This window comes from Apiospora marii (genome assembly GCF_038362585.1).
Source record: "Apiospora marii strain CBS 49790 chromosome Unknown utg000009l_segment0_segment0, whole genome shotgun sequence".
Classification (NCBI taxonomy): Eukaryota; Fungi; Ascomycota; class Sordariomycetes; order Amphisphaeriales; family Apiosporaceae; genus Apiospora; species Apiospora marii.
Window position 1 is genome coordinate 1,071,334 of NW_027117381.1, and position 21,041 is coordinate 1,092,374.

Below are 21,041 nucleotides of genomic sequence, written 5' to 3' on the forward strand. Positions count from 1 at the left end.
AAGTCAAAAACTGTAAAGGGTCGCCCAGCGAATCACGATCCCACCCTACCAACTCAAGTCGCCGGTAGCGTGAACGCAACAGCCATCCTGCGATCGCCGTCCGACTTCCTTTTGCCAATTGCCAGCCAATTGCAGCAACCCGGACTTCTCAAAAAGGCAGGCAGTGCAACGTCCAGTCGTTCTCCCACAGCAACGTCATTCAACGATTCTGCGACATAAACAAGAGAAAACAAAAGTAGCGAAGAGACACAGAGCGAAAGGAAGAGTCGCCAAACCAGGAAGAAATGGCGCCTCTAACCAACCCACTGCCGGCGCTCACGCCAACGCGGACGCTCCCGTCGCTCCTGACTCGCGTCCTAGCCCCCCGCCAAGCCACCACCACCATCATCGACGGCGTCGTCGTCTCGGACGCCCCCGTCGACGATAACCACGACAACCACCTGTCCGGCGGCGCCATCGCCGGCATCGTCATCGGCTCCATCGTCGGCTTCCTGCTGCTCGTCTGGCTCATCCGCTGCTGCATGAACCTCGGCAAGCCGGGCCAGTGGGGCGACACCTTCGGCGCCAAAGACGACCCCCCCCCCCGCAAGCGCTCGCACAACTACCGCTACCACCAGGAGACGATGCGCTCGCGCTCCGGCGGCCCCTACCACCACCATCATCACCACCACAGCCGGAGCCGCAGCCACGGCCACAGTCCCCGCCGCTCCGTCGAGGTGCGTCAGGTCTCGACCGTTCGGCCGGCCTCCGGCTACTACGAGACCAGGCGCGGGGCGAGCCGCGGACGCAGCCCGGCGGCGCCGCCAATGGCGTATTACCCGCCCCAGGAGGCGCGGCATGTGCGGAGGGAGTCGCGGCGGGCTTCGAGGGGATACTACTGAAGAGAGAAAGGGGGGTATGAGATGTGACGAAATGAGATGAAGTCATGATGCGACAAATGCATGCACACGGCGTTTCACTATGGCAACAGGGACGAAATGAATATAATGCGGAGTTTGGTGTCCTTTAATATCGTGTGCGTTATCCAAAAATTCGGTCACTGTCACAGTGACGGTAATTCGGAGAATGTCAACAAAAAATAATGATGAAGTCCTATTATGTAAATATGCATGCGACCTGGATTCCGTGCCAGCCATACCTAACGTCGGGTCGCGTGACCATTCAAGTTGTATTAGGTGATAGAATAACAAATTATTTTCCCTCCCCATGGCCGACATATGCCAAAGTCTCGATCTTGGGGGAAGTTGAAGAAAGGGAAAGTACTCGTTCCACTTGGAGGGAAGAGAACTCACGAAGAGAAAGAAACGAGAAAACCTCTCTATCGTGCCGACGATTGGTACCCCGGCAGCTCGTCGTTATGAGGGTGATGATGATAAGGGGCCCCCGCGACCAGCGAATCCCCGTCAACGGACGCCGTGTTTCCAGGTCCTCCCGCCGCCTTGGCTTTGCCGCTCCCCAAGCCTCCCTCGCGGCTGTTGCTGCCGCTCCCTGCTCCTGCTCCTGCTGTGGGTCCACTGGCCCCGGCCATCTGCACACCACTCGCACCTCCTTCCGTCCCCGCCTCAGTAGTCCCGGTGCCAGGTCGCTGCCCAGCGGCCGCCCCTGTCCCCGACCTGGCCACGCGGCCTCTCTTCTGGCCCCGCTGCTGTCGCCGCCGCATCAGCAAGATCACCAACCCGGCGAGGAGCGCCAAGATGAAGACCACCGCCACGACGATCCCGGCGATCTCGCCCCCGCTCAGATGCGAGCCTCCGGAGTCGTCCGTACGCTGGTCCTCCGTCGGCGTGCTCGACGGTGACGGCGTAGTACCGTTATTGCCACCTGGAGCCGTAGACGACGAAGGCATCGGAGGAACAGAGGCAGTCGACATGACATCCGGCGAGGGCGACGGCTTGACGCTCGTGTCGAGGATCTGGTAGATGCTGAGGCGCCAGTCGCTGCCGCACATCTCGCTGGCGTTGCGGGGGCAGGGCTTGTCGCACTCGGCGTTGTCGGCGGCGGGGCGGAAGCGGAGGGCGGCGTCGCTGGCGCCGCAGTAGCACTCGGTGCCGTACTCGAGGCCGAAGTAGGCCGCTTTAAACTGGGGGACGTTGCACATGGCGTGGCACTCGCGGGCGTCGCTGAGGTCGCTGCCCTGGTAGGCCGTCGTGTTCAGGGTCCGGTTCGGGGACTGGTCGAGGTAGCAGCCGAGGAGGGTGTAGTTCTCCGACATCTTGGCGGTGGCCTGGGGGTAGAAAGGTAGACCCGAGATATCGTGAGTGTGGAGATGGTCAACGAGTAGTTTGGCAGTGATGGGCTAGGAAGATGAGTATGTGGGCATGCATTCAAACCGAGAACTTGGATATAAGACAATGTGAACGAGTGACGATTGGGGAGGAAAGCCCAAGAGTTGATGTGGAAAGCGGACCAAGAAGCAGAGTTACAGAAAAAAAGGAAACTGGGAAACCAAAGGAGATTTCGCGAGAAATTGCCTGCGTCACTCCCAGGTAATTGCCGAGGCGTACAGCGTTATACGTGTTTGCTGTTGTGTGCTACGCGTGATTTCCTCTCCGTGTATCCATGTCGGGAACGTCAAAGATCGCCCCTGGACTTCTCGGCTGTTTGCTACCGGCGGAGGGACAAGAGAAACCTCAGGGTCCCGATGAGCGCGGCCCTTGTGGAACTCCTTAATTTCCGTGCATGTGACTACCGCGCCACCAACAGAGTTGAGTCAACACTGATAACCCCTCCCTGTGAGGTTTCTGAATTGGGTTATTTTGTATTCTCAAGCCCTCGCGGGCTGTGACTGAGGTGGCTGGTGGCAGGGGGTGTGCATGGCAGTCAGCACGCGCTGCAGTATACCCCAGAGTCGTGTTTGCCACTGTGTCATCGATGGAGCTAAGTGTCGAGAAGACCAGGAGCATATGTGATGCTTGGCACTTTCGAAGCGCCTGCCGTTGGTGTGGTGCATGCAGGCAGCAGGAAACAGTTGATTATCGAAGCAAAAACCAGGAGGCTAGGTATTAATTGCCTATGGTTGGGGGCGAGTCGACTTTTTCTAAAACGGTCACTCGGACTAGCAAAATGGGTGATGTTCCTCGTATGTGGCTTTTAGTGAAGTAGCTGGTGCTGCTACTTTCCATCTCGTGCCGATGGCTCGTTGACGAGACTCATACCCGAAGAATATGCTAGCAATATATGAGTCGTGGTTGCGGATGAGGGAACATAAAGTCTATAAGCTTAGTGCAAATGAGCGATTCACTATTTGGGTGGCGAAGCATGTGGTTGGCGTGCTTACCACCGAGACAACCCTCCCCGGAGTGGACCTTCGGCCCCGAATGTCTGGCGGCCTGACTAGAGCAACTCCGACATCGAAACGCACACCTCTTCCAGCCCCTTCGTCAGGTTCACACTTCCCGATGACGTCAAAATGGTATGGTTCATATATGGTGAAAACTTGAGGTTGGTTAATGTCTAAAGTCCTCTATTCCCCGGGGTTATTGCAACAGATCGTGTTCCAACGCTGGATGAAGATGAATAGTAAGTGTAATGGGTTCTTTTTCTCGCTTTTCGGTCCGCATGTGTCCTGGTGGCACTCGTATTGGGCGAACTCCGCGTTCTCTCAATCGCTTCTTCCAGCCTAGTCTCCCATAACTCCAACGCTTCTCTATTCGCTATGTGAATAATACGAGATGCTGGAGCTGTGAGATGAGTCCAATGGACCTGAAGAACTTGCACTCCTGCTTCTCGATTAGTTTAAAAGCTGGCCCTGGATACGGGCTTGCCTTACCTGCGGTGTTAGTGCTTGCTTCGACTTTGGAGATTGCCTCAAGTTTGATTTTGTCCTTCAAGTGAAGCTGAACGCAATCTTCGGCACTGGTTTCATATTCGGTTTTCGGCTTCGACCGCATGCTGAACGTCAGCAAATGCGACTCGAAAAGGTATACTTCACACATCTCTGGGTTTCTGTCTGGCATGGTCACCTCATAACACCCAGACAGCTGAAGTTGCCCAAAGTCGTGTGAAATAAACTCGGCACAATGGTCTAATCTTGCCAGAAGATCTTGGGTCTCTTCGAGTCGGACAACAAGATTGTAAAGCAATTCCGCCTTTGATGATATGTTGCACATGAGCGAAGCACTAGACCCGACAGCCGATTGGATAAGAGGGTCCTGGGTAGATCGAAGGATATCCTTGAAGCGTAGCGTGATATCAGTACCATTGTGTCCGAAAGAGGAGTGAGTAGGGTGGTCAGGCAACATGGGCCGGGTCAAGCTCACCTTCAATTGCTTCCAGCATGTGGTTAACCTATGTATAGGCTGGGTAAAGTAATTGTCCAGGACTTTGACCCAACGGTCGGGACAGTCTTTGATCTTCCAAGTGTCGATGCGAAGGGTTTCGAATATTCCTTTGTACAACCCACGCTGGCGTTGCAGAACCTGCTCGAGTTGTGTCTCGATGAATTCGCAACATGATCTCCACTGCTGAAGGTGCCGCGGCATTGCGTTGGTCTCCTCGATGGCCAACAGCAAGGCTTCCAATGTGGACATTAGCGAGGAATGATGGGAAATGAGGAACCTGTAAAGGTCGCTGACCGAGAGCAATTGCGTTCCGAGTGATTCCTTGACGTCACGCTCGGCTTGTATTAGATCCTCGATTGCCAAGTTGGTACCGTATACCTTGAGAAACCCGCCATGAGAGTGATATCTTGCCCAAGCACACTGCTTATTAACCGGACGTGTAGCCGTGGAGGGCTGGTCCTTCCACAGGGAAGCATTCTCGACCAGGTCAGTCTTCCAAACAAGATGTTGGAACAGTTGGTAGAGCCCAGACGGGTTCTCGTCTGCTGACTTCGTGTGATGTAGCCAATAGGTCTGGGCGTATTTGAGGAAGCTGAATTGAGTGGCAGCCGCGTTACTGAACCTGGAACTTCGCGATACTATATCGACTGTAAGATCCACAGACTTCATCTCGCCATTGAGTAATTTCATTGCCAGCATTTGCAGCTTCTTGTTTCGCTTTGGAATGGATCCAACTATGCGAACTGGCATAGATCCGACCGACAGCGGAGGTGCCCGTACAGTAGAAACTTGGGAATTGAAACCTTCCCAGCTGAGGTAGGTAATGATGATCTGGCTCATTAGATAGTTTGCTTCTGCTTGGGAGGACGGGCTTGTAGACCTCTCGCTGCCTTGAGCGTCGTGGAATTGGCCTAGGACAAAGCTCCTGACACTGTGGTGGGTAAAGTGGAGGGTAGATTGCTCTTCGTCGAGGACGATCAAGCTCCCACAGCTAGCCAAGACGGAATGTACGTCATTTATGCGGTGCTGGGTAATGTCTGTGTCGCCTGGTACAACGCCGATGGCTTCCTCAAACTCGTCGAGGAGCAGTGGGCGCAAACTAGCCCCAAGCAGTTGGAGGGCAGGAGTCTGGTGTTTCTCGGCGAAGTGCTTACGGTTGTCAAGAATGCGCTGGAAGATCTCAGGGAAGCTGCGAGGGAGTGACCCGAGCGCCTGCCGTATTGATGTATCGCTCTTTTCTAGGCATATCGCCTCGATCTGCATGTGAACCCATAAAAACCTGGGCAGCTCAGTTAGTATGGCTGTTTTATGGTCAGAAGGGCCAGGCGGCATATAGCAATACTTCAGTAGCGAAGCAAGGTTGTGGAGCAAAAGGCGTAGTAGGGTACTCACATTCCCTGGGAATCATCCTTGAGCACCTGCTCGATCTCCAGAATGAGTCCGGGGTCCCCAAGGCAAAGCTCCCCGCTCTCCAACTTTTCTAAAAGTCGCGACTTGACGAAATCTCTGATCTCGGGTCTATCGTCGGGTAAGGTCGCGATTCGCCGTTGTTTCAGGATCCTCATATCGATCTCTGATTTGTTGCCCGCTCCAATGCTGCAAGACATGCACACGGCTGCGTTGAGGGAATTTTGGAGGCGTTCAAGGGCGACTAAAAGCTCCACCCTTTCTTGCTTAGCACATGCCTCTAGACCGTCTAGGATAAGCACCAGACGTTTCTCCTTGTTTGCTATCGCCACGAGGCATTCGATAATATGATCAGTTTGCATGTCTGTAAAAAGGCGATGGCTGTGCTCGGCAACCTCCTCAGGGGGCAGCAGCTGCAGGATTTGACGTGCAAAGCAGCCAAGTATCGTCCTACAGGTCAGGGAACGAATATCATCCTCGCAGCAGAAGAAGTAAGCAGTTGTCGTTTCCGGTTTTTTGAGATTCACATCGTCCACCATGTTGGCAAGAAGAACCGACTTGCCTGACCCAAGCTTTCCTCTGATGACGAGCGTCTCTGCTTGTTGGCTGTGAAGCCATTCGTTATATCCCTCTTCTGAAAGGATGGTGTCAGTAGTACCCAGCTTCCGCAGCCTTTTCCAGGCTGACTTATAATCGTAAGTGGAACAGAGGTCAAGAAGTCTGAGGTATTGCTCGGTGTCTTTCCCACGTTTGTAAGCTTCCGTGAAGGACCGTACAGCGTCATACATGCTAGAGGTCGTCCGGGTATGCTCTAGGTGCAACTGGTCTTTGATAGCATCCGCTTGGCGGTCCAAGTCAGACTCGTAGCGGGACAGATCGCCATCTTGAAAGAACGACCTCACCTGATGGATGATGGATTGTTGTTGGCACATTTGCATCGACCTCTGGCATACCTGGACAACGGTAGTAAAGTAATGTGCTACCCGATCCTGGAGCTGTTTTGAATGTGGGAACAGTGACGCCATCTCTTGCAGGAGTGGTGCTGATTGTCCAAATTTCATGAAAAGCAGCGATAGTCTCTCCAAGTAAGAAGAGAACTTGCAAATAGTCTAAACGTGCGCCTTGTCAGCGGCAAATGAAACCCGCCCGGGTCTGAAGCCAAAGAGACTTACGAGGAGACACATGCGAACCAGCGACCAAACGCTGCAGGCCATGAGATTCTGTGAGCCACCGGCGATAACGTCGCCAATTGCCGCGTACTGCTGTACGGATTCAAGAATGCGTGTGAATCGCGGACCAAAACACCGCTGTCGAGCCTTGTAGTCGACTTCCGCCGTCAAGTTCATCACATCGCGTATTGTAGGCGGCGAATCCGAGGCATGGTCCCTGACAGCTTGGAACCCGGCTTTTTGCTCTGGCGTGAGACCGCTTTCAAAGTCGTCCAGAGCTTTGCTCAACGCCACCTCCCATCTCAATTGGCCAATTCTCGCTACGATACGCGCCATATCTGAAAAGTCTAAGGAAAACACGCAGATGGCAGAACCACTGCATTATGAGAGGAAAGACCGTGGCCAAGAGACCCGGGGTATCCGAGATGGCAACAAATTTTTCAGCAAACCGTTCCCCAGTTGGGGGCTGGATGTAAGGCAGATCTTAGCCCGCCGATCGACCCCCCTTCTCCTTTTCATTCGGTGTGTATATGCTGCGGGATAGTACCAAAACATCAAAGAAGGCCCCCAACGTATCGAGTACGAGCTGCGACACTAAACAGGCAGTGTTGGCAGCCTATGGCATGCAATCAATTACCTTTGGGGGCGGAGCATAATGACCGCAGGCTCCAGGTCAAGAGGGAGCAGACCTTGCACTCCGGGCCATACTGCATGGCACTGCCCATTTTGCGTAGCATCTCCCGTCCAACCACATAAATCCCTGTCGTTCAGCTTTACGTGATATGAAAAGATGGTAGTATCGCGTTGCCAATGGAGTGTAATGTAACCAATTGCTGCTCCGAGTAGCCCGTCTCACTGTCACATCCTATCGACTTGGGTTCCTAAAATTAGTAGCTACTCAAGGATTGTGCATTGGCATCACTTCCCGAACCCGGCCCACGTGACTTTCAGCTCTGTCACTCTCCTTTCATGTGACGCTAGGTGATTATATATTCAAGCTGCTTCGGCCAGTATGTCCCATAACTCATCTACAACGTTCGAACCCGCATAATGTACACCATTGCCGTAGCGTGGTAGATGTGCTACCTGCGTAAGTTAAGATTTCTCGTCTGTGGGAGTTGGTACAACAAAGCACCACAATAGGAAAGAAATAACAAGCAACTCCCCAAATTGATGTGCAATAAGACTGCGCTTCAACTACAACCAAATAATTTGCTCGTTACCAGGTTCTCCTTTACCCTCATCTTCTACGATCTAGCAGCCCCATCCCATTAAGTTTATTACGCATCCACCCACGGACGGAAGCCATCCTGCGTCGATGAACTTCTTGTCCAACCTCAGTGGGTGATTGTACTCTGGACTCTATATGAGTTGAATGTGATGTTGTCGCGGTATTCCTGTGCATAACCGCCCCCGTCCTTGGCTGCTGCGAGGAATTTTGACGTTCTTCCGCACTGCTCGATGCCACTTCCAGAGGAGACGGTTCCGTGCTTAATCTTCTGGATGCCGGTCGGGGTGTATTGATACCATCGCAAGACGCAGTGAGGACCTCCGCATGAATGCTTTCCTATAGTGCGAGCAGCGGTGAAGGCGACACTCCCTTGACTCAAGAACCCTCTGTTGGAAACACGTTCATTCCCGGAGTCAGATCGAGACCATGGGGAGTTTCTGGCCCGCTGTGGCGAAACTATTACGACAAGTCTACACAAATTGTCCCAAGACCTTCAAAATCGCCATGTGAAGAACGAGAGAAGACATTGATCCAGGGATGATGAAAATACTACTTGATTGATTATCTGGTAGTTTATAGAGTTGAAATTGATATATTACTGGCTCTAAAGCAGTATGTGCGGTAAGGGGTATCATTCATAATCGTGTACACATTAAACATGTTTCCATGAGAACGTCAGTAGGCGGGGATAGCTCAGGCCACAACCGTTAAATCAGCCTAAGCCCACCTCTTCTCTCAAGAATCAGAGATATCCTCCGTCCAAGAGTCGGAACTTCTTGGGGTGTAGTCAAGCCTTTATGTTTCGGGTCGACGTGGCCATCCTGTCCATCGTAGTGACGGCTGTATGCACCCATCAGCATGTGGGGCACATTGTCGTTGCGCTCGCGGTAATCGACGATATCGCTAGATCGAAAAGATATCAGCACGAGTCACAAAGAGGCAGTACTCACCGGAAGGAAAGCATCGACGACTAGAACAAAACGGGCCGAAGAAAGGAGGCTCAGTGTGGACATACAAACCATCCATCCCAGGCTCCTTAGCAAGCTCGTCGTCCAGGTACTTCAACCGTTTCAATCCCTCAGGATCATCACCGAAACGAATGAACTGTAAAGTAACGAAGTCTCGATCTTGCCCATTGTTCTTCAAGCGCCCTATGAGGTTCCTCAGAGTGATTTCGACGCCACCTCCTGGGTCTGAGGATGGTTGCCAGACGGCGTCGGTCATGACGTAGACGCTGGTTTTCTTCATGCCAGTGACAGGGATAAGTTGGAGTAGTATGTCGCCCAACTTGGACTCCATGTTGGTAAGCCTGCTTCCCGATGTCCCATTATCGAAATGATCCAAAACCTTTCGGGCGAGATATTCTGGTCCTCCGCGGAATAATCTGTCCCTAATGACCTTCTTCGGGTCAGAAGTGAAGACTATTTCGACACGGTCCGGGTCGATCTGGCATGCGAATGCCAATAGTGCCTTCATAGTGGGGTACAAATGGGCTTTGTACTGCGCCATCGACTTGGAGTCATCGATCACGAAAAGCTGATCACGGTCCTTGATATCCTGGAGTACCTCCTCCATGCCTTGGATAGGGTACCTCGTTTTGCTCGCCAGCCAGGCATTTGCATCCTCCACTGTGATTTCGGGAAGCCGGTAGATGCTGTCTTCACTTTTCCTGGTCCCAGTCGTCACCGGCGAGGGATTGTTCGAGATATGAGCCGCTGAAGAGACAGCCAGCATGTTTCCAGGGATAGCCGTGCTCCCATTGGTTGCAGCTCCTGCTGTCTGTGGCCTATCTTGTTCAGAATCCAGGTTCGTTGTCTGAAGCCGCGGTAAATTGGACGTGACTCGCGGCGGATCAGAAGAGGTAGCTCGCAGACGTGAAATATTAGCGGGTCGCAGGCCGTCCTGCGCGGCGGCCTGGCGTAGTTGCCGTTGAATGTCGAGAGTAAAATAGCGATGCAAGGTTTTGGGCTCAGGTCGGTCGGAGCTAGGGACCAGCATGAAGCTTTCGGTCAACTCCTTCATACGTGGGGTGATGTCGTCGATCTTAGCAAGAAGCCCCAACGACCTCTCATGAGCTTTGTCCACACATTTCAAGCGTTCCAGTCCATTGTGGAAACAGTTCTCATAGCCACTCCCTGGTATGCCTGAGATGCCATTCGTTTCGACTTTTCTCATTTCTTCGTAGCGATCAATCCCGGCAAATCCTTCAGCAAGCCATACAATAATGTCGCTGAAAAGTGCACCAAGCGACCAGATATCGGAATTCAAGGGAATATGTTCTAAGATGTACTGCTCCCTTTCGTGAAGCCTTGAAGCTTCTGGGGCACCTGTGTGGTTGTAAGCAAGCAAGCAATCAACAAGACTGGAACAAACGCACAGTAGACTCTACCCCCATCGTCGAGTTGCCGACTACCATTCCTGGATGATACCTCCTGGACATCACTGATTGTATCGAAATCTGTCAACTTCAAGGTGAAGTCGTATGATGAGCCAGTAGAGCCTGGAAATACCAAAATGTTTTCGAATTTGATGTCGCGATGCGCACTAATATTAATGTAAGCGACACACAGATTGCGGCGACAAGTTTGGGATCGCTCACCACCCAGCTCCGTTCGGTAGGTTATTTAGGTAGTATACCGCAATCAAAAGACTGGCCAGACTGGTCCAAAAGCTGTAAAACTCTGCCTGAGTTGCGGGGGTTCTCGCATTCCTCAGAAAAGCGGCTAGATTCCCCCCTGGAGCGAACTCTAGGACGATGACGCTCTTCCTGTTCTGTTTGAATGACCCAAGGTAGTTGACAATCACTTCTGAGGCTTCACTTGGCAAGTTCGCCAGCAGCTTCCACTCACGCTTGAATGCTGCAAGATACCGAGGATGCTGTTCGTATATCTTGAGAACGACCGTTCTCTGAAGGTCGCTTTGGTTAGCTTCCGTGTGCTATCCTCAAGGGGTGGGTGGGTGCTGATGTACCTCTTCGAAATCACTGCCATGATCGTGGATACGGGCTTTCCAAATGATTGTCTTGCCACCATCTTCAGGGGGTGTAAGACAATCTTCAAAGGTGATTGGGAGTACATGTCGGTCATCCAGTGATTTGCCCTGCATCTTGTTGCCTTTGTGAAACAGTAGCGGCATGAATTTCCACCGTGCCTGATCGAAGTCGCCTAGCATTTCGTTGACAAGGTAATCATCCGCTATAAGAATGAGTTTGTCTGGAAGACGCTCGTCTGTGTAGTCGTTCTTGATAAACCAATCAATGAATTGGGGCCTTCCAATGGATACCAGAGTCGACCAAATGCGAACGTATGCATCGCGAATCGTGCTCGGGTTGGTGGGGTTAGGTCCGACATGTTTGAGTGACTCTTGCATCAAATCATCTTCCGCCCAGTATGTGTCCAGATGGTGAAAAGGGATATACGGGGACTTTTTGCCTTCAATGTTGACTCCATCGACGGTTTTGTTCTTGATGAATTCCGAGAACTCGGCGTTCCAATTCATTTGGTGCGCCGTCGCTGAAGAAAACGACGTGAGGGATGTGGGGGAAGAAGCCCCGGCAAACCATTTGGAGGGGGGATCCTCGAGCATCCTGGCGAACGTCATCTCCAATGAATGCAAGCTGTTGGTTTGACGCGCCACAGCTTCAACGGCGCAATATTTGGGGGCGGCCAGCAACTGAGTTCTTCAAGAAAATTGGTAGATCAATGATGATTCTTCGGAGCTGGGTTTCGCAATTGGGGCGAACCTATTACTGTGACCGGAGGAATTGACGGATTGAAGTATTGGATGTAATGTCACGTCAGACGAGGAGGATTATTAAATACGTTTGGCGGTTCCCCCAACACGCACAGCACGCTACTGCTGCCAGTCTGACCTGCATTCGGACACAAGCACTCCAATGCTGACACGGAGGACTAGCTCTTGCTCAGCCGCTCTCATATTGTCCCGTCGACATTGTGCATCCTCTTGCAATGCGCTATTCGCGACCGTCCTGCTGGTACGGTGCTGGCTGCTCTGTCAGCTAATCAGCAAGGACTGCCCCGCAGCCAGCACCTGTAAAAACCACTAAGATTTAGTTAGGGTGCAGCGAGGTGGAAGGCACTGCCTGCCTGCCTGCCTGCCTGCTGCCTATGCGCCTTATGTGACGAGCTGGGGCTGAGTCATGAACTGGTTCGCGAACCAGAGGGAGATCAATCAATTTGATGTTTCGTTCGATCCTGATCCGATCATTCTCATGTACTTAAATCGAGCTGCAAAAATTCCCAAGCTTGTGATGGGCCAATTGCCAAGACGAAGCTAAATCGCAGCGATACGACGGGCTCAACGCTTGTCCCATGAATGCTGGGGGCGTCCCACTAACTGCCCGCCTACATAAGTCACCCCTCCCGTAGTGCGCCGGGCGGGTTTGCTCAGGCACGATCGCCCTGATCTGATCTGATGTCTCGTAAAACGCTAATCAACTCTATTTTAACGATGGCAATCCAACATGGGACGAACGTCAAGTAACACATCAAAGACAAGGATTTCTAGTATTCATAAAGTCGTAAGGAAAAGACGAAACATTCGCGCTATTTTTCCGGACTGACACCCTCTACCTGCCCCGCTTCCAAATCGTCCAGCCGACGCCGCGACCGCCCCTTGGCGTACCGGAACATGAAAAACCACACGACAAACGTGATGAACATGGAGATGAACGTGATGGCGGCGAAAAGCCCAAACGCGTCCTTTTTGAACTCCCAGGTCGCCTCGTTCTCGCCCACCGGTTCATTCCACTGAAAGATGCCGCTCTGGAGGAAGCTCTGCGGCACAAAAGTTGTTAGATGACCCGTCATAAGCCTTTTGGCCAGTGGCGCCAGAAGCCTTACGGTGAAGAAGGTCCCGGGCAAGAACACCAGAGTCACCATGGTGATGATGTGCATCGATGCCGTCTCTTCCTCCGTCTTGGCCGCAATCTTTTCCATTTTGCGCGACGAGGAGTGCGCGCTTTCCGCATAGATTCTGCTGACTTGGAGATTGCGGTACTGCAGGATTCCATCATACTAAGTGCGCAACCAGAGTCAGTCGTCGATCAATCAGTAGTCAGCCGTGCTGCGCGAGTACATACGAGAGTCTTTCCATCTTGAGCCAGCTTCTCCATCGCCCTCCATTGCTTCTGCTTGCGGTCCAGATCTGCTTCCAACCTCTCGACTTTACGAACGAAACAGGCAAACTCGGCCGCAGCCAATCGCCGGATCTCCACCGGCATGGCTTCAAAGCCCGACAGGTGCTGGTAGTACTCTTTGATGTCCTTGAGGACGCTCGCGTTCATCTCGAGCGCAAGCAGGCCCTCTTGGATCGTCTCCGCTAATCCTTGCAGCTTCTGGACATCGCTAAAGGAGAATAGATCCAGCACCAGGTACTTCTTGAGCCGCTCTTGTTCGCTGGCGTCGGCCTGCTTCGCCTCGATCGCCTTGGGCTTGCTGAAGAAGCTGAAAGTCGGTTTCTTTTCGTTGCTCTCGTCCTTCTTCTCGTTCCATCGATTTGAGAAGCTTCTTCTTGTCTTCTGGTAAAAGGACTCGCGTTTCTCGACCGGCTTGAAGCTGTTGGCGTGCAGAACCTTCTCCTTGATATCCTCTGGCATGGTGTCGAAATGCGGTTCGGTGTCCAACTTGGCTGTCTTTGCTTTGTTGATGATGCTTCGTAGCGACTTCTCGACTTCGTCCAAATGCCACCGCCAGTTCTCGCAGCTGGCTTCAAGTAGTTGCAGATGCATAGTGAGAGTACTGGCGAACCCAGTCGGCGTGTCTCGAGCCAGACTTGCGCCTGTGTCATCGACAAATTCTTTATGAATGTTCTCTCGGGTATGTTGATTTGGTTTGATGGTCACCCAGAACGCGCGTCCATTCGTGACATCGAAAGAATGGTACACAGCAAGCTGCCGGATATTCCAGCTCGTGGAAGGGCTAGAGTTCGATGGCTCAACGACGCGCAAAAGATATGATAGTCTGATAGCGTTGGCGGACCTGTTAGCAGAGGGCACATCTATCTTCTGCCGGTCAAGCAATGAGAGAGTATCCTCGGCCTGAAACCCCGTCAGACATACATCCTTGGGCTCATCAGTTACGCCGAATGCGAGGACGTATTCAAGTACCGTTTCTGGTACTTGATGGTAGGAACAGAGGTAGGCGAACATGTCGAACGAGCAGTCCAAGGCGTTACGAGATGACCATCCCTCGATCGAACTATGCCGTCTTCAGTGTTACGTTCAATCATTGGGGTATGGATACTCACACGTATCGGAACCTTGGATCATCTATGATACCTGGCTCCTGTGTACGATGCAGTTGCCTCTTCACTTCGTTCAGAGTTGTGGCGTTTTCAACACACATATCTGAAATAATTAGCGGATTTCGACGCACATGTCAGATATACGTACTGTCATCTCCATCTTTGCGGTCCAGGAACCTCAAGCAAGGCTCCTCTTTTCCGTCGAAGACCCCATCTCTAGTTTCTGGGTCGTTCAGTTTGGCATGCCATTCTTCGATTTTGCTCTTGGAGGACACCCTCGATAAGAGGTTCTTCGGATATTCGACATAGCGAGAACAGCTTTCCAAGAAGAGTTGGTCGTTGTTTGAAGCCATTGTTGCATTTCCGTGTCCTTTGCGGCAATTCAATCGCATCACTCTACACTTGGAATGACCTCCTTGTATATCCAGCAACAGTTCCGATGGGCGGCAAGGTTAGCCTACGAGGTGGAGAACAGATTACGCCCGTGGGGGCAAAGGAGGGGTGGTGCGACCAGCTGAGTGCAAGAAGCCTACCGTCAGCTCCTCTGTTGCGGCAGTGTGATTGACTCAGCAGTTACAAAATTGCAAGTGTACTTTGATCACGGCGCCCGATCTGAAACCAGTCTTCGATAGCATACGAATTGTGAATTCAACTGCGGAAAATGGTCTAGCAACCCGGCTGCATGGTATGTACTGCGCCTCCGTCAGCCCTTACGCCCGATCCGTCGCGCACGCGCGGGAACATAGCCACAACACAGCCAGCCTAGCAGGACCACTAAGAGCCCATCGTCAATATTGCGACTGGAAAATGTGCCTTGCACAGACCGGATCTACCACGGCGCATCTTTCAGCCCTCAAACCGCCTCCGAGGCATACCTAGTGTATTGGCCCTAAAGGATCGCGCACATCACCTTACCCGCGGCGGTTTCGTGTAGCTATGATCTTCTTCTCGACGTCCTAGGAAGGCTGTAAGACCGGGTTACCTGCGCCCAGTGAAAAGGGCAGACTTACGGCGGTGTATTGCTGTCCCGGTTCCAAGTAGAACACCAGGTACTTTCCTGAGACCTACATCGAGTAAGAGAGGATGTAAGTATCAAGAACTCAGCTATCATATAAACTTGTGTCCTACTTCCATCACAAAAACCCTCCAAATGGCTTACCTCAACCGTAATCTCGTTGTCCTGATAATGGTCGCGCAAAAGTTGCTGTACCGTATCTACCCGGTACTTGTAGTTCTGGATTGAGCAATGCTGGGTTTTGGCCATGGGTACTATTTCTCTAGGGCCACTAGTCGTATTCAATTGCGATAGAGTTCAGTCCCGTTTCTAAGTGATGTAAGTGATGCGGCGGGTTGGGTGGTTTCTTGGGTATTTTAGGTCTGCAGGGTTTCAGCCGGTATCTACTTACGATCCTGCCCGTCGCTTGCATGTCTAGGCGCCGCTACCTACCTACAAGTGAGGGGCAGAGGCCTCCCTGTACCAAAACAGCTGCCCTCATGGAGAGACACAGAGTGGGCGAGTTGGGCGGTGCAGAACTCCCCGAAAATTGAGGCTCAACTCCAACATTAGAACCCCTCACCTCGGCTCGTACGGTGTTTTTGGGCGCTCGCTTAGGTGGCCGGCTGCACTGCAGCCGTCATACACCAGGCAGCCCAATCAGGCGGCCATGTGTGTGTGGAGATGCTTTATCGCATCGCCCAATCCTAAGGCCGTTCATGGCCAGGGGGCTTGCCAGGCAGTCACGTCAGCAGCTTGGCAAAGAGAGAGGGAACCTGGTGAATGATGGCCACGGTAGGATGCTGATATGCTCCTTTATGCCCCAAACTTATAACGACGGGGGATAATTCGGAGGTCTTATTAGTCATCTATAGGGGCTATACCCGTAATTGTTTCTGCCATTGTTATCCGCCTTGGGCTATGGAGCGGCGGGTAAGCAGAGCCCGGAATGTCGGGTCTGCCAGTAAATAGACCTGTGCAACCCGAACTCATCCGCAGTCTGCCTACGCATATGCAAGCTCCCGGTCATTTTAACATGTACAACTATCAGCCCCTCAGTCGCAAGAACAAGGAAGTTCGGCTATTGCGAATTTGCAGCCCTACGGCTAACAATGTCAGCTCGAAGCTTGTGCTCGAGCTAAGGCACGAGTCCCTGTCCGACGAACCCATCCAATACGCCGCCCTCTCGTACGTATGGGGCCGCGACACGAGTCAGGAGATGATGGAGGTCGAGATCAACGGGGCCCCCTTCTTGGTTACTCGGAACCTGCATGCCGGGTTGGAAAGACTGCTCCGCTCCGTCGGCCACGACATGGTCCCCTGGCTCTGGATCGACGCCATATGCATCAACCAAGCCGACGATTTCGAGAAGAGCTGGCAGGTCTCTCAGATGGGCGCCATTTACAGCCAGGCTGACCTCGTCTACATGATGGTAGGGTCGGGGTCCGCCGACACCGACCGCGCCATCGATTTCATTTCTCGGCTTGGACCTCGCGTGTTAGCAGCTACGGTGCTTGATCTACCAGCTGGCGATCGCTTTATACGTGATTATATTGCCGCGCGGCCTCCCTCCCCATCTCAAGACGTCGATATGGAATATGAAGGGGACTCTGAGCTTTCTCGCGTCATGTACGATTTATTGCATGAGAGTTGCCTGTATCGGTCAGCACCTCCGGACGAGGATGTGTGTGCTGGTATTCTGGAAATCGTTCGGAAAGACTATTGGCACCGCATTTGGATCACTCAGGAGGTGGCACTGGCAAGACGCGCTATCATCATCTGCGGTGAGCGGGGCGTCTCACTGGATGACTTCCAGGCCACACTAATGGCCGTGGAATACGGCATCAAGTCCCGGTTCCGCAATTTGGCCCTTGAATATGCTGATTTCGCTTGGGCTCTCCCCGATAACTTCTATGCAACAATGTCTTTGGAGGCACGCCGTCGACACTTTGCTGAAGAGCCGATACGGCTGGCGGATCTCGTTTGCCAGCTTAGTGTTGCTCCAGAGCGGCCTTTCTATTCCGCGTCCGATCCTCGAGATATCTTCTTTGCGCTGCTCGGAGTCATTTCAGATGGCAAGGAGCTTGGGCTCGAGGCTGATTATAGCAAAACTTGTCAACAAATTCATACTGCCGCCACGAAAGCCCTTATCCGGGACGGCGACCTTCACCGCCAGCCTTTTCGATTGGACCTATGCGTGCCCAGAGAAAAAAAAGAAAGACATGATGATCTGCCTTCTTGGGTTCCTGACTGGATGTCAATTGGGGATATCGGGGTTACTGTCTACCCTATTAACCACCACGGACCTTTCTCTGCCGCCGCTGGTATGATGCCAAATCCCGTGGCCAACGACGACAAGACCGCACTCTGTCTACGGCGGCCCGGCTGTTATGTGGACGTTATCGCGAAAGTCATGCCACCACCTCAATGGACGCAACCCGACAAATGGACGGCACACCGCATTCAGGACTCACAGCGTTGGATTGAAGCAGTCCATCACTTTGCTGGGCTGGGTCCCGCTTCAGGACCAGCCGAGGACTACGTTTGGCGCACCCTGATGATGGACACGCGCGACGGTGCAAACCGACCCAACAAATACGAGCCGACTCCCCCGAGCGAAGACTCTCTGCGACTGGTCCGAAGAGTCATGCGTCAAGAGTCCATCGATGTCGATAGACTTACCCCCGCGGAAGCCGAGTTCATTCGCAAGGAGCTTTATGACCTTTGCGTGACTCCAGAGCATATAAACACCCTGGAGGAACAACTCTCGTTCGCTATGGAGAATTGGCCGGAGACGATAGGATCTGTTGCCTACGGGAGGACTCTTTTCAAGACGGCAAAATGCATGTTCGGGCTGGGCCATGTCGCCGTCAAGCCCGGCGACATCGTGACGCTACAGTGGGGCCTCGACTTGCCCATCATATTACGGCCTAGAGACCATACAGATGGTGGTTACACGTTTGTCGGAGATGCGTATGTGGATGGGATCATGTACGGCGAATTTCTCGAGACTAAGCCAACGGAAACTTTGTTTGATATATTTTGAATGCAGACTTCATTATTTCGGAATGTTCACGAGGCTCATGACTGAGCATTCGACGGCAAGGCCTGGCTATCACAAGAGTTCCACCGATTGGTACCATGCTTTAGGGGGCTAGCTACCTAGATACGGCACAGCTCCTTTCAGGCGCAGGCCTGACATGCGAAGCCTGCAGGTATATTTTCTGGGGACAAGCGGGGTATCTTAGCGTTGTCAGCCAACACCACCAACATCCAAATCCCTGCCTAACTTTTGTGCAAGGGGTTGGATGCATGTCCGGTAGTCCCCTTTGCTCGTGATGACCAGTAACTGGGCCAATCCGATATATATTCACTACAAGCAGCATTCAATCGCCTTTCCGTTCAAGTACAGCCATGTCTCTTGTCAGCCTGTTGTCTCGAGTGCTTCGCAGCAGCTCGGCGACAAGACCTTACACGGCGCGCAAAAGCTTCTATGGATCAACCCCCTTGTCTCGCTCGTCGACACGGCTTATGGCAACGTTGCTTCCTGTTACCACCACCTCCAAGTTCTCGACAAATCGACGATCGCCTGGTCTTGGAGGCGATTCCATGACTATGGAAGCAACTCAGGGACCGTAAGCACTGATTATCAGCCGGTTGTGGATTCAATTGACCATTGGGCAGTTACACGACAGCCTTTGCTCTGTTCGAAGCGCTTTGGGAAGTGCGTACTAGACCGTACCGATGAGAAATTCATAGTCACTAACTGGAAAAGGCCGGCATCACGGCCTGTTTCGTCAACGTCGGCTCAGACCATCCCTCGCTCATAGAAGCCATCAGCAAAGGCAAGCGAGAGCGGCCCAATTCTTGGCCTAGAATGATCACCTGCCCCTCGGAGATCACCGCCATCTCCATGGCCGACGGCTACGCCCGCGTATCCGGCCGGCCCCAAGCCGTCCTGGTTCATGTCGACGTGGGCACACAGGCTCTGGGCCAGGGCATCCACAACGCCAGCGTCGGACGTGTCCCGGTCTTCATCTTTGCCGGCCTCTGCCCGTACACCGAGTCCGGCGAGCTGCCAGGATCGAGGACGGAGTACATGCATTGGCTCCAAGAGGCCCCGGATCAGAAGGCGATTGTGCGGCAGTATTGTCGGTATACTGGTGAGGTCCGTACGGGGCTGAACATCAAGCAGACGGTGGGGCGGGCACTGCAGTTCGCGAACAGCGCGCCGCGGGGTCCGGTATATGTTGCCGCCGCACGAGAGGTTCTAGCCCAGGAGATTCCGCCGCAGGAGCCGTTGAACCAAAGCCAATGAGGGCCAGTCGGGCCCAGCGCGCTTCCACCTGAGGCTATCCGCGACATCGCTTCGGCTCTCGTGCAGGCGAAGCGTCCCCTGATCATCACGGGCTATTCCGGCCGCGACCGCCGAACTCCGGACCTTCTCGTTGTGCTTGCGAATCTGATTCCCGGGATCCATGTCCACGATACCGGCGGGAGCGACATGTGTTTTCCTTTTTCCCACCCGTCGTCGGAAGGCTTCCGACTCAGCTCCGACGACTGCACGAAAGACGCGGATGTGGTGTTCCTGCTGGACTGCGACGTGCCCTGGATCCCGTCGCGGAACCCGCCGCCAAAGACGGCCAAGATATACCATGTTGACTGCGATCCTCTGAACGAGTCGATCCCGGTATCCTTCTTCCCTGCCGACGGGCGTTGGACGGCGGACAGCTATACGGCGCTCAAGCAAATCGTTGCCCACATCGAGAGCGACAGCTGCTTGATCGCGGCACTCAAAAGTCCCAAGTATATAGACCGCGGAGTCGCCCAAGCAGAGGCCCACAAGGCGCGTCTGGCCCAAATCGCAGCCAGTCCCAAGCTGAGGGACCGAGAAGCGCTGGATGCCCATAACGTGGGACACCTCCTGAAGTCCTCGTTACCCTATTCGACCACCTTCGTGGTGGAGGCTGTTACCGCATCCCACGTAATCTCTGACCAGATTCAACCCAGTCGACCTGGGAGCTGGATCAACTGCGGCGGTACAGGCATTGGATGGAGCAACGGCGCGGCGCTGGGTGTCAAGATGGCTCTGACTGATCAAGAAGTCCAAGAGCAGGTGACTCACCAGCCAACATTTGTTTGCCAAATCGTCGGCGACGGGAGCTTCATGTGTGCCGCGCCCTCCAGTGCGCTGTGGGTGGCTAGCAAATACGAGATCCCCATCCTCACAATCATCTTGAACAACGGAGGTAAGTTTCTTCAATCGCCAGATTTCGTCATTCGTACTGACATGATGACCCCCTTCCAGGCTGGAAGGCCCCTAGAAACTCCACCCAGCTCGTATACCCGAACGGGCTCAACACTTCAGCCACCGACGACGAGCTCAACATCTCATTCCGACCTACGCCCAACTACGCGGCATTGGCCGAGGCAGCCGCCGGATCTATCGGTGGGGGAAGCAACACAGAGAACACAGAGACGTGGATGAAGGGTGTGAGGGTGAAGACGGTTGCGGAGTTCAGGGAGGCGCTTAAGCAGGCCAATGTGCGGGTTGTCAAGGAAAAGAAGGGGATGCTGATTGAGGTTTTGATGTAGCATTTCCGCATTATCTCTCTTCTTCTTCTCGTTTCTACTTCCTGGTAGCTTTTTCTGCCTTATCGTCGCCGGATGTCTGGCCATCTACCCCAGCAACTCTC

General features: G+C 53.2%; 8 protein-coding genes across 8 annotated transcripts; 3 read left to right on the forward strand and 5 right to left on the reverse strand.

Moving 5' to 3' along the window:
• Nucleotides 1-284: 284 nt before the first annotated feature.
• PG985_011846 (uncharacterized protein) lies at nt 285-881 on the forward strand (the record flags this gene model as incomplete). Its single annotated transcript, XM_066831613.1, has 1 exon — nt 285-881. The coding sequence occupies one exon, from the start codon at nt 285-287 to the stop codon at nt 879-881; it is 597 nt and encodes a 198-aa protein (XP_066679663.1).
• A 437-nt stretch (nt 882-1,318) lies between these two features.
• PG985_011847 (WSC-domain-containing protein) lies at nt 1,319-2,212 on the reverse strand (the record flags this gene model as incomplete). Its single annotated transcript, XM_066831614.1, has 1 exon — nt 1,319-2,212. The coding sequence occupies one exon, from the start codon at nt 2,210-2,212 to the stop codon at nt 1,319-1,321; it is 894 nt and encodes a 297-aa protein (XP_066679664.1).
• A 1,441-nt stretch (nt 2,213-3,653) lies between these two features.
• On the reverse strand, nt 3,654-7,192 carry PG985_011848 (uncharacterized protein; the record flags this gene model as incomplete). Its single annotated transcript, XM_066831615.1, has 3 exons — nt 3,654-5,559; nt 5,673-6,640; nt 6,860-7,192. The coding sequence occupies 3 exons, from the start codon at nt 7,190-7,192 to the stop codon at nt 3,654-3,656; spliced, it is 3,207 nt and encodes a 1,068-aa protein (XP_066679665.1).
• Nucleotides 7,193-8,193: 1,001 nt separating this feature from the next.
• On the reverse strand, nt 8,194-11,672 carry PG985_011849 (serine/threonine protein kinase; the record flags this gene model as incomplete). Its single annotated transcript, XM_066831616.1, has 6 exons — nt 8,194-8,543; nt 8,815-8,990; nt 9,103-10,414; nt 10,465-10,631; nt 10,687-10,994; nt 11,058-11,672. 6 exons carry the CDS (start codon nt 11,670-11,672, stop codon nt 8,194-8,196), a joined length of 2,928 nt encoding a protein of 975 aa, XP_066679666.1.
• A 980-nt stretch (nt 11,673-12,652) lies between these two features.
• Nucleotides 12,653-14,256, reverse strand: PG985_011850 (uncharacterized protein; the record flags this gene model as incomplete). Its single annotated transcript, XM_066831617.1, has 3 exons — nt 12,653-12,883; nt 12,950-13,123; nt 13,189-14,256. The coding sequence occupies 3 exons, from the start codon at nt 14,254-14,256 to the stop codon at nt 12,653-12,655; spliced, it is 1,473 nt and encodes a 490-aa protein (XP_066679667.1).
• Nucleotides 14,257-15,262: 1,006 nt separating this feature from the next.
• PG985_011851 (uncharacterized protein) lies at nt 15,263-15,615 on the reverse strand (the record flags this gene model as incomplete). The annotated part of the gene is made up of 3 exons (XM_066831618.1): nt 15,263-15,307; nt 15,362-15,415; nt 15,511-15,615. 3 exons carry the CDS (start codon nt 15,613-15,615, stop codon nt 15,263-15,265), a joined length of 204 nt encoding a protein of 67 aa, XP_066679668.1.
• A 766-nt stretch (nt 15,616-16,381) lies between these two features.
• Nucleotides 16,382-18,391, forward strand: PG985_011852 (uncharacterized protein; the record flags this gene model as incomplete). The annotated part of the gene is made up of 1 exon (XM_066831619.1): nt 16,382-18,391. The coding sequence occupies one exon, from the start codon at nt 16,382-16,384 to the stop codon at nt 18,389-18,391; it is 2,010 nt and encodes a 669-aa protein (XP_066679669.1).
• Nucleotides 18,392-18,960: 569 nt separating this feature from the next.
• On the forward strand, nt 18,961-20,940 carry PG985_011853 (thiamine diphosphate-binding protein; the record flags this gene model as incomplete). Its single annotated transcript, XM_066831620.1, has 5 exons — nt 18,961-18,980; nt 19,030-19,069; nt 19,121-19,583; nt 19,671-20,594; nt 20,654-20,940. 5 exons carry the CDS (start codon nt 18,961-18,963, stop codon nt 20,938-20,940), a joined length of 1,734 nt encoding a protein of 577 aa, XP_066679670.1.
• Nucleotides 20,941-21,041: the final 101 nt, after the last annotated feature.